Raw genomic sequence first — 13,058 nt, forward strand, 5'->3', positions numbered from 1 at the left:
GCTAGTCGTGGCAATATCAAATGATACACTCCCCAATGTATCAAATACCAGAGGGGTACCTGTCCCTGTCTATCAGGACTCCTGCACTAAGGTGCTTACATGTTCTGCTGACTGTGGTCATTGGTCATTTTTACAAAGGCCCATATTCTGGTTCACTCGCAAAGGCAAATTCCTTCTCAAATGGACAAAACCATGTGCACTGCAGATGGGGCTGATGTAACATGTGCAGAGAGAATTAGATTTGGGTGAGTTATTTTGTTTCTGTGCAGGGTAAATACTGACTGCTTTATTTGTACACTGCAATATACAGTAGATCTCACTTTGAAGTAAAACCCCACCCAAATCTAACTCTCTCTGCACATGTTACATCTGCCCCACCTGCAGTGCACATGGTTTTGTCCATTTGAAAAGGAAAAGGAAAACCTATGAGGGCTGCGGTTGATGTGGTAGATGTGGAGATATATGCCATGGTCCTTCTGTAGTACGTTATATGGGTACTTAATATTTGTGTGTATCCCCCAAAATTGGGCATTTTGGGGGAATATCCCACAAATGTTAGTTGATAGAGAGAACCCCATGTACTTTGTGAGATAAAATATAGCAGGGTTGCCGACCCTCCCGGAATTCCCGGGAGTCTCCCGAAAATCGGGTCCCCCTCCCGGCCCCCCGGAAGGGTGGGCAACCCTCCCGGAATCTGGGGGACCCCCCTGAACCGCGGGTCTCAGAGGAGGGGGCGGGGCTAAAATGGCACAATCGCGTCATTTTAGCCCCGCCCCTCCATGGATATGGACATTTCTACTATTTCCCGTAGGGGGGGGGGGCTTAATGACGTCACCGTCAAGCCCCCCCCCCCGATCGGGTAAGGAAAGTCTCCTCTCCGGGCTTCTCCCGGAGAGGAGCATTAAAAAGTCGGCAACCCTGAAATATAGATCTGAGAGAACCAATATAAAAGACAATTCTTCTTCTTCAAAAAAGCAAGGGTTTAACAAGGGGTACAGTATATCAGACTGACATACCGCCCCAGTCACGGTAAAACATACAGGGAAGTACAACAGAAGTATTAGGGAAACAAAGCAGTGATACAATATAAAGATACAAGAAGGGGAACAGGGAAGAAAACTAATTATTATAATACAAAGCTTCTGTGTGGGGAATAAATGGCTTTCTGAACACAATAACCATATACGGTATATCACCTTAGTCACCGACAAGGTCTCCAGCAGCGCCACAGAAGGAATTATTACATAGATCTGCTTGGTTTTTAACCCACTGTGTACCAGGCCAGTGTGTTTCCTGCATCACCCACACTGCGCTACAGGTCATGCTGGAAGTGTCGGGGTTAACAATAACCGAAGAGTAAAATGACATTTGGGAACGCTGTCACTGTGAATGCACTTTAATCACTGGAAATTGTAGCAGTAATTAAGTATTTAATTTCAGCTTCCAGGCGATTTTATTGGAGCGTTAACTATTGATCACCCTTCCAGATGCCTCAGGGTTTTGGTCACATTGATAAGCAGTTCTTTGCACCACCTTGAGCTCCAACAAGTTGTTCCTGTATCAGGACATGTGGACTGTGACTCCCTTTGGCAGATCTTCTGAACAACTCCCATTGCTCCGCTATGGCCCTACCCTCCACGCTGTACCGTATTGCACCTGTCCGTCCTAGTCACTTATATACCGTAGTCCTGATGTATAATTATATACTTTAGTGCATGCATCTTTACAGGCCTATCTGTTAAACTAAATTCCCCAGGACTAATGGGGTTGGGATTATTTGGTCTACAGTATGATGGTCAACAGCCATTAGGTCGACACCATTAGGTCGACATGGGAAAAGGTCGACATGGTTATAGGTTGAAAGGTCATTAGGTTATTAATTCGACAATGTCTAGGTCGACAGTCAAAGGGTCGACATGGGGTTTTTCACTGTTTTTTTTTTTTACCACCACAGTTGACATGGACACAGTTTAAAGTGCACCGCATCCCCTCGCATCACACGCGATGCGTCAGGCATGGTGATTTGCTATGCTCTGTGCACTATTTTATTCTCCCACCATGCCCTAGTGGATGGTAGGGCATGAAATACCGCCTGTCGGCACATGTTGGCTTGAAAAAACAGTGAAAAACTCCATGTCGAACTAACGACCTGTCGAACTAATGACCTGTCGAACTAATGACCTTTTGACCTAGAACCATGTCGACCTTTTCACATATCGACCTAGACCCATGTAGACCTTTTCCCATGTTGACCTAATGGTGTCGACCTAATGACTGTCGACCAAATGACTGCATCCCGACTAATGTATGTTACTGTATTCCCCATTACAAACGAAAGTTATCAAGCTCAGAGGTATATGGTTGTTACGTCGACACATATAAGGTCGACATGCATTGGGTTGACCACTGAATATCATCATGGCTTAGGACGACACATGAAAGAAGTTGACAGTCAAAAGGTGGACATGCCGACATGTGCCAACAGGTGGTATTTCCTGCCCTACCATCTACTAGGGCATGGAGGGAAAATAGAATAAGGTGCCGGGCGTTGCGAGGCAGCGTGCCCGAAGCATGGCGAGCGCAGCAAGCTCCTACCTGTCATTTTTCAAACCCAGCCCGTGACATGACAATTAGGAGCTGATTGGCTGGTGGTTTATCACTTTCCAATTTATCACTTTTTAATCTTAGTACATCTGGCCCAGTGAGAGGTACAATCAAGTAAATAAACACGTTTTTCATACTAAAAATAATTGAGAAGGGCTTCCTGCAGATAATTGGGTATTACGGCATGTTCTAGCCTGTGCTGTTATTGTATCTCTATATCTACTGTAGCTGTGATGTTGAAGCGTTATGGTGACCATACACTACAGCGACATATCACATGTGATTTCTCTTTAATTCCCAGCAGTCCCGTATTTACAATGTGTACACCATCGCTTATTTTCACTTTCGATATAACTTATGCGACAGATCGCATAAGATATATCTACAGCGCACACATTATACTCACGATTGATCCTAAATTTCCTTCTAAATTCAAATAATGGGCTGGACAGTCCAGTGACTCAACTCACAACGTGCACCGATTAGACCGCGCTTATGATAAATTCTTTTAGCAGCAGCGACAATCTGTGGATACGACTTATGACACATGGGACCGTGCATGAGATCGGGAATCATAAGTACCGTAAATGACATATGATTTGACAAACGATGTGATATATCGCTCCCGATGTATTAAATTGTGCAGCAAATCGCACTAGTGTATGGGCACCTTGAGGCTGTCAGGATCTGAGCATACCGTAGTTCTGTTTTAGCCTGTCTGTTCTGCAGAAACAGTAACTTCACATAACAACTAGCTGCACGTTTGCCATCATTTCAGGTTACCTGTCTTGTTATTCTTTGCAATGGACCCCTTACTGTATGTTCTCTATTTAAATACCTGCTCTCTGTGACTTGTGTATCATCTCCCCATTACTTTCCATTTCATTCAGTACCACACACAATGGATGCATCCAACAAATCATCCCATTGTTCTGTAACAGATACACACACACTCCTTTCACTTCAAACAATCTCGTACAGATTCTCGCCACTGCTCCACTGTGACTCCGCGCTCTACAATACTTATTATTTCAGAGCACTGCTGCTGTAAAATCTCCTATTTCCCCAGCAATATCTCCATATTCAGAAACTTGTCTAACAGCTCAATATGAAAGCTGCCTAAGCCATTCAATAGATTCATATAAAAACTCCATATTGTGGAACAGCTTCCCATTGTACGCTCAGAGATTACCAAGGCACGATTAGCCGTTCCCTATGTCTATAGCTAAAAAGGTCTCTTTGGAAGAATAAAATCCTTGACAATGGTGCAGGAACTCATAAACACGGGAATGTGATGTGGCGTAAACTCTCCCAGTAGCTCACACCGCCCTTGGACACGTTCCCAGCTGCACTTGTTCACTTGTTAGGATATATTATTATTAACACAATAAAGGGAGAAGAGGTGGGAAAATCAGTGGCAGTTAAATAGCAAAGAGACTATATCATAGAAGAGACTCACATAATCCAAAACACAGCAAAGAATACCATTACTGAGCACAGCTGTACAGAAAGAAGGGTTGATAGCTGGGTCATGGAAGGGGAAGGGGGTGAGGGTAGAACAGGTACTGTAGAAAGTGATTTGGAGATAGGTGTGTGATATGGAATTAAGGAACCTTTGGCCCTCCAGCTGTTGTTGAACTACACATCCCAGCATGCCCTGCAATAGTTTTAGTATGGCCAAATAGCAAATCTGTAGCAGGGCATGCTGGGATGTGCAGTTCAACAACAGCTGGAGGGCCAAAGGTTCCCCATCCCTGAATTAAGGGAATACCGAAAGTAGGATTTCAATATAATGGAACCAGAAGAAAAGCTGTACAATAGTTTAGACCAAAGGTACTCAAACTCGGTCCTCAGGACCCCACACAGCTGACATTTTCCAGGTCACTGACACATTTCAAAAAAGCCACAGGTGGAGCTAATTACTTCACTTGCGATCCTGTGAGGAGACCTGCAAAACATGCCCTGTGACTGTGAGGACCGAGTTTGAGAACCTGTGGGTTAGACAAGTAAAGGAAACTGCAAAGGTCATGAGCTGAGAATGTGGACATACTGTAGACCGAGGTACCGGAAATGGATGGTAGAAATGGTTAAAAGAGGAGACGGAATGTCAGCAATCAAACTGAAGTGTGGAGAGGATTTATAGATAAATATGAGGAGGGAGGTGACAATCAGTGGGAGAACAGAAAGTGGGGAACCATGCTAGGGATAAGGATAAAGCAAACAGAGAACATGACATGCACAGTGCAATGAGACGTAAACAGTGGGCAAGTTTGGAGGTGGTAGAAGAAGGACATTGGGGGTTAGGCTACCACAAGTGGTCCAGAATGTAGGGATAGAGGTCAGCTGTCATTCCTCCTTCCACAATACTAACACTCAGACAGGGAATATTAGCTCCGGTGCCTTGTAGAAGAAGCAGCAGGTGCAGCTGTAAATATCCCCCTGAAGTCAATCAGCTAGATTATAATGGTACTGATGAATATGCACATCTGTGAACTTGTGTGTATGGGGGAGTGCACACATCAGGCAGGTGGGGAGCAGTACATACAGTATAACAAGGTAACATACAGGACAACTGCTGATGAGGATTTTCAGCCCTTTTCTGTGACAGCCCTAAGCACACTTCAGCCCAAACAACAAGGCAGGTGCTTGGGAAGGGATTTAACTCAGTCTCATGTCAGAGCCACTAGTGCAGCAGAGACCTGAAGCATCGGAGCAAGGGACAAGCAAGGTAAAGGGACTTTCCGAGCATGAGAACAGACAGCAGAGCACAGCACCCGGGTACGTGTCAGGCGTCCACCTGTGAGAGCTGGCAGAGGGCGGGCAGCAAGCATGGGCAGAGCAGCAGCATGTAAGGTGTGCCCCCTTCACACATCATTGCCAAAGCTCCAGCATCTTAGCAGCAGCAGGACACAAGGACAAAGCCCCATAGGGATCTGCAGAGGACATACAGTAACTAGCACTATTACCTTTACTGGTGGAGAGCTCTCGGTTAATGTGCATCTTCCTGCCTGCCTCTGCTCCTCCGCGGTTCCCTTGTTTTTCTTCCCTTCCCCCTTGTACGTCCCAGGAAAACACAGAGACAGCCTGCGAGGTGGGATACAGAGGGGGAGATAGGACTGAGCTGACACTTTTAGGTCTCCTGTATCCTTGGCTCCAGGAGCTGTGGGAGCAGAAGCTCAGGTGGCTGCAGGTGGTTTGGGAGCTCCTGTGTGCAGGTCAGAGTGTCAATGAATGAGGATCTTTATGAAGAATCCAACCTCTCTCTCTCCCTCTTTCCCTCTCTCTCTCCCTCTGTGTGTCTCTCCCTTCCCTGTGACTTGCCTCCTCTATCACATCCACATGCTGCTGGCTGCTGGCAGGAACAGAAACTGCACACACAAACACACATCCCTGTGTAATCTCTGTCATTGGCACCTGAAGCACAGCACAGCCCATATACAGGGATCCAAATGAGATTACATGTGGGTCTGCTTCTACAGAACACAGGACCGTGTACACATACTGCTCTCTGCTGGGAAATCTGACATTGGCTCACACTGCAACCGGCTCCTGATTCAGCAGAGAACGGGGTTAGTGGCACATTATGTAATCAGAGTATATATCCTCTCTGTATACTGGAGCTATAAATATAACTAGCTCCCACTACTATTTGCAGCATTGGATTGTCTTATATTCAACCTACAATCAACAACAGGACTGGAGGTTTCATGCGCATTAGTGCATTCTTGCAACATACAAATGTGTCTAGATTGACACTCTGCACAAGTACAGAACTGACATGCAGCATTGTAGGGGTGATTCAGGTCTGCTCGCAGTGGTCCGAACTCGCTCACCTGGCCAATGCCAGGATTGTGCGCATGTGCAAACACCCACAGCAGGCACCTTTGGCGAGTTATACAGTTGCCTGGGCATTCGCTATATGATGGGCAGGCAGGGGGTGGTGGCAAGGGGACTGCCCAGAATTTTATGGGTGTCCATTCCCATAGAAACGCTGGATGTACCCCTGCGAAAGCAAGTGTGCCCATGACTGCTCGGGTGCAGGCAGCTGACATCACAGGACATCAGTGACTGCCGCCAATACAGCAGAAAGCGGCAGTATGAGAAGTAGGTATAGACTTTTCAGAAATCATTCGATGGTCAGCGACCTTTCAATTATTTCTACTCCATGCGGCCACATGCAAGCAGATGTGTAAGTGTACACGTCTGCTTGCATCACCTCGTGGGCAGTCACTCGTGGCGAGGGGGGCTTGCGTTTGGCGGGACAGCGTTTACCTGCTCACTAGGCAGCAAACATACGCAGCCTAGCAGTCAGGTCTGAATCGGGCTCCTTGTGTGCGGTTTAAATTTGCATCTAGATAAATAAATGGTTTTCCCGCACATTATACCCCGAGCAGGGCTGGACAAGCTGGTCCTCGAGATCTACCCACAGTTTACATTTCCCAGACCTCCTAGCTGGGGCACAGGTGTAGTTATTACCAACTGTCACATTTCCCAGACCGCCTAGCTGGGGCACAGGCGTAGTCATTACCAACTGTCACATTTCCCAGACCGCCTAGCTGGGGCACAGGCGTAGTCATTACCAACTGTCACATTTCCCAGACCATCTAACTTGGACACAGGCGTAGTCATTACCAACTGTCACATTTCCCAGACCGCCTAGCTGGGGCACAGGTGTAGTCATTACCAACTGTCACATTTCCCAGACCGCCTAGCTGGGGCGCAGGCGTAGTCATTACCAACTGTCACATATCCCAGACCGCCTAGCTGGGGAACAGGCGTAGTCATTACCAACTGTCACATTTCCCAGACCGCCTAGCTGGGGCACAGGCGTAGTCATTATTAACTGTCACATTTCGCAGACTGCCTAGCCGGGGCACAGGTGTAGTCATTACTAACTGTCATATTTTCCAAACATGTGCTGCATTCATTCCTAACTGACACATTCTGCAGATCTACAGGTGGCCTGGAAAACATGGACTGTTGGTAGATATCAGAGACAGGTTTAGCCAGCCCTTTTATTGCAGACTTTTTCTTGCAGCTGCTGAAACTGGAAAGAAAAGCCCACCTCTTGGTTCGAGATACGGTCATTGGGTCACCAGCATGTTGTCGACACCATTATGTCGACATACCTTAAGGTCGACGTGCAGGAAGGTTGACATGAGTCTAGGTCGACAGGGGTATTAGGTCGACAGGGGTATTAGGTCGACATGGGTTAGGTCGACAGTCAAAAGGTCGACGTGGGGTGTTTCACTTTTTTTGAGCCGACATGTGCCGACAGGCGGTATTTCATTTATTTATTATTTATTTATTAACAGTTTCTTATATAGAGCAGCATATTCCGTTGCGCTTTACAAAGGAGACAGTGATACAACAAACAGGGTATTTACAGACAGTCAAAATGTAGGAGGGTGGCCTACCATCCACTAGGGCGTGGCGGGAGAATTAAATAGTGTGCCGAGCATAGCGAGGCACTGTGCCCGAAGCATGGAGAGCGCAGCGAGCCATGCGAGGGGACGCGGTGCTACGCTTCATTGTCCATGTTGACTGTGTCGACATTCAGGACAAATTTTTTTGAAAAATCCCATGTCAACCTTTTGACCATCGACCTAACCCATGTCAACTTTTTGACCCTGTCGACCTAGACTCATGTCAACCTTACTGCATGTCGACCTAGACTCATGTCGACCTAAATGCATGCCGATCTAATGACTGTTGACCAACATGCTAGTGACCTAATAATCCACACCCCTTGGTTCTTGCACACAGGGTAAACCCTGCTGATCCAAATGATCAGACCAGGTAATTTTAATGTAAGGTTCCACCTATATTCAGATGCATGCTGTGCAGAATACAGATGTGAAATAGTGTGTGTAGATACTTCTCTGGGCCTATGCAAATTGTGCCTCTTTACATTTAGCTCCAGAAGACTGTAAGCTCTTCAACACAGGATTAAAACTGCAGTTATTATCATTGCACAAACTACAGGTTGAGTGTCTGGGTGTGGTACGGGACTCCGACAGTCGGGATCCTGACTGCCCGGAGTCAGACAGCATGGCGAGCGCAAAAAAGCCCCTTGCGGACACGGTGGCTCGCTACACGAGCCACCTATTCTATTCTCCCTCTATGGGGGTTGTGGACCCCATGAGGGAAAATAGCGGGTGGCCGTCGGGCACCCGGCTGTCTGCGTTTTGACAGTCGGGATCCCGACTGTCGGGAACCCGTCCGGCACCCGAGTGTCTCACTTCATACACCATTGGTTCATAACCATGACTTCCAGGGAGGAAACCAAGACCCCATATTCCTTACATGGCATCTCCAGGGCCTCCGCTCAGTATTCCAATTTTTAGACGAAGATTATTCTAAACCTCTTACCCTCTCACAACTGAAAGAGCGTTTTCCTCAATTACTGTTCCCCTTATTCGCTTACTTTCAGGCCAGGAGCTACTTGACAAAAATTATACCAAAACTATTCAAAGAAGGATCGGATAGAGCTTTCGACCTTATGATTATTTATAGAAAGGGAGGACAAATACCCACCTCTTTATTGTATAGTCATGTCCGCACCAACTTGGATCTTTCTGGGGTCAAACAGGGACTGACACACTGGAATACGGCATTCCCAGATATTCCAATAATATCCATCATCAAAGCCACATTATCTTTAAACAAGCTACTTACTTCGGCATCCTGCTGAGATGCAATTTAAAATTCTGCATAGGGCATATTACACACCCAAACACGTTTCTTGATGGATATATCAGATGATTCAAACTGGTTTAAATGTTTGTCCCCTGAAGCTGATATTTTTCATTGTCTGTGGACGTGTGAAATAGTACAGGCCTTTTGGTTAGATGTCCAGCGGTATATTAACCATACCTTGAAAATAACCTTCACCATAACCCCCTCCTGGGCATTGTGGAATATCCACACGCCTGAGGTGCACACACCCCTTCTACGGGGCACTAAGGGCCTTATTCTAGTTCACTCTTAGAGGCAAATTCCTTCTTAGCTGGACACAACCACGTGCACTGCAGGTGGGGCAGATGTGCAGAGAGAATTAGATTTGGGTGGGGTTTTTCTTCAAAGTGAGATCTATGTTGCAGTGTAAAAATAAAGCAGTCAGTATTTTCCCTGCACAGAAACAAAATAACTCACCCAAAGCTAAAGAAGGAATTTGCCTCTAAGAGTGAACTAGAATAAGGCCCTAAGTGTAGTTTAGCCAAAATTGCAGCGGCCACCAAGAAAAACATTCTCTCCCAATGGATATTTCCAGGATCGGTAGGGGCCCCAATACATTGTTATGCCCAGGGGCCTACACTGCTGTTGATGCCCCTGTATGTAAATATATGTATGTATGTGTATATATATATATATATATATATATATATATATATATATGGACCAAGGTACGGCACTCCATTCATCCCCTGGGGTGGAGTGAGTCGGTGCCTTCACAGCAATACAAAATTGCAATACACAGTCTCGGGGGTGCGGCACTCGTAACTGCTGATAAAGAACACGATGCAGGAACCGGTTGCTTCACATCAACGTTTCAAATTTAATTTCATTTGTCATCAGGATATCCTGATGACAAATGAAATAAAATTTTAAACGTTGATGTGAAGCAACAGGTTCCTGCATCGTGTTCTTTATCAGCAGTTACGAGTGCCGCACCCCCGAGACTGTGTGTATATATATATATATATATATATATATATATATATTATTATTATTATTATTTATATACATTTGGTCTATCTATAATACTTGAACTGACCGGCATATACTGGGTCACCTAAGTGTCCATCTCCATGCTTTGCTCCACCCCTCTGGAAACCCCCTTCTGAAAATCCTGTGTTTGCCCCTGAGGCGTCTCCTCTTCCTTACTCAACCACTATATAGAATTGGAGATAAATGTTTTCTATGTGTCCAGAATATGATACAAATGTGTCTACTGTCGAGATATTGTTATGTGCCATTCTGTCCTCTATTTTATAGTACCATTTTGCTCTATGTCATCTTCGATGTACCATATATCAATTTTTCCCCAATTTTCAATAAAAATATATTTAAAAAAAAAAAACTACAGGTTGAGTATCCCTTACCCAAAATGTTCGGGACCAGCAGTTTGGATAACGTATTATTCCGTATTTTGGAATATTTTTTATTTTTCAATGAGGTATCTTGCATTTATGTTGTATAAACACATCAAAAACATGAAATACACACAAATATATTTTATTTGTGCATGAAACAAGGTTTTAAAACATGAAACAAAGTTTTTATATTATCTCAGACACACAAGTCTTACAATAATGACACGACACACACATCGTGACAGTATAGCTTTATAACACGGTGCACACTCCACTCACACACATACTGGCACAGGATGAGTGATGGCTGGGTGTAACGAAGAAGTGGGTCTTGAGAGCCTGTTTAAATTTTTGTAGGGAGGTTTAGAGTCTGATAAGGGTGGGTAGAGAATTCCAGAGACATGGAGCACAACGGGCAAAATCTTGGAGGCAGGAATGGGAGGAAGTAACCCGTTTGCCGGAGAGGCCCTTTTACACCGCCGAAAAATCCGGGACAGCGGCGGGTCAGACCCGGATCTTCGGCGGTGTAAATCCCTAACGCCGTGTCCCTTTACACGGGACTTCTACCCAGGTCCTGACCTGGGTAGAACACGGCTAGGACCTGGGTAGAGGGCGGTGTAAATTGGAACGCCGGGTCGGATGACCCGGCTCCCATTTACATGAATGGGGAACGTCCAACCTGCGGACGCTGCGGTCCGGAGAGGCAGCGTGCGTTTGTGGAGCGAAAAGAGGGCGGGTGGGAGTGTAAAGAGAGATATGGTCAGTTATGTAGGTGGGGGAGGAATGGGTGATGGCTTTGTTAGGGAGTGTGAGGAGCTTACATTGGACTCTGAAGGGGAGCCAGTGTAGGGCTTGTGAGATAGGGGAGGTGGATGTTGCACATTTGGAGAGGAAGATGAGCTGGGCAGCAGCATTGAGGATAGATTGGAGTGGAGAGAGGTCTTTTACAGGGAGGCCAGAAAGGAGTAGATTACAGTAGTCCAACCTGGAGAGGTCTAGTGAGTGGATGAGGGTCTTTGTAGCCTCCTGGCTGAGAAAGGGTCTGATCCTGGAAATAATTTTGATGTGGAAATGACAGGACGGTGGGTTGTTGAATGTGTGGTTTACAGGCAACTAAGGAATGAAGAGGAACACACCAAGGCAGCATACTATACTTGGTGGCTAGAGAAGATAGTTAGTTGTTCCATCAATAGGTAGTGAGATTATGGGAGGGGACGTTATGTGGGAGGGTGGGAAGATGATCAGCTCAATCTTAAGCCCCGTAAACACGTGAGATAATGGCTAATGGGCAATTTTGACTAGATGCACAAGAGATTTTGTCTAACTAATAATAGTCTATGATCTAGTCAAAATTGCCTTGCCGGCACAGTCTATCTATGCCAGGAGATACTGACTTAGCGTCATTCACTACGCAGGAAAAAAACTGGGAGATTTTGACTTGCCTTGTAGGAGATTTTGACTACCTAGTCAAAATCTCCTGACAAAATCTCACCATGCTTTAGACATGTTGGGAGAAATTTACTAAGAAATCAATTCTACTTCACATGTGATGTTATGGGCAACCAATCAGAATCTACTTCTTATTTATTTAGCACCCTCTAGAAGATAGTAGACAGGATGTGATTGGTTGCCCATAGCGACATCACATATAAAGTAGAATTCACATCTTGGTAAATTTCCCCCATTAAGTTTAATGGGGTGTACACACGGGGCGATTCTTCTAAGCAATTTTGACTACATCGTCAAAATCGCTTAGACGGTTTGCTAGAATCACCCCATGTGTACCCACCGTAATGCTATCACCTGGCTATATCTTGATACACACAGAACTTAGCTGAAATCGCCAGGACTGAGTCCCATGTGTACATGACTTAAGAAAGCGCCGGGACATCCAATAAGAGATAGCAGGGAGACTGTGTGTAAGGGGGCTCTCAAGATTTTGCTCTGGAACCTACAAAGTTCCAGTTATGCCCATCTTTCTGCCTGTCTGCCTATCTGTGAATAATAACTGCCATCTCATATAATATAGCAATGTAATATTAAATATAAGGATTGTATTTAAAAAAAGGAGAATAAAAAAAAACTTGTTTACTGAAATGGAACTATATTCGGGGATGCCGATCTGAGCAAGTGAGCGATTATTGTCCGACTGGCCATGCGCCGCCACCGCACTGCGCACGCTTACTCACAGTGAGCATTTAATCGCAAAGTGACTGACAGGAATGTGCCATTTGGGGAAGTAACTGGGGGTGTCAGCAGAATGAAGGCAGGTGGCTGACAATTTTGGAGCATGATTCTTCCTTTAGCTGTGATTGCGCGCACACACAACATGGTGACAGTGTCGCTGTGCCCATGGCC

At 45.6% G+C, this 13,058-nt stretch overlaps 1 protein-coding gene across 7 annotated transcripts in view; it reads right to left on the reverse strand.

Moving 5' to 3' along the window:
- Positions 1–5,979, reverse strand: part of SYT7 (synaptotagmin 7) — a 304,815-nt gene extending 298,836 nt beyond the window's left edge. The window contains exon 1 of one of the 7 annotated variants that reach the window (XM_083165693.1): positions 5,571–5,979. In XM_083165693.1, coding sequence (XP_083021819.1) covers positions 5,571–5,604 — 34 coding nt within the window. In that variant the 5' untranslated portion in view covers positions 5,605–5,979. The remainder of the gene's footprint in view (positions 1–5,570) is intronic. The other 6 variants (XM_083165692.1, XM_083165697.1, XM_083165694.1 and 3 more) reach the window with 6 other exon arrangements.
- Positions 5,980–13,058: the final 7,079 nt, after the last annotated feature.

The sequence above is a fragment of the Crinia signifera genome, chromosome 11 (genome assembly GCF_055691185.1).
Source record: "Crinia signifera chromosome 11, ASM5569118v1, whole genome shotgun sequence".
Classification (NCBI taxonomy): Eukaryota; Metazoa; Chordata; class Amphibia; order Anura; family Myobatrachidae; genus Crinia; species Crinia signifera.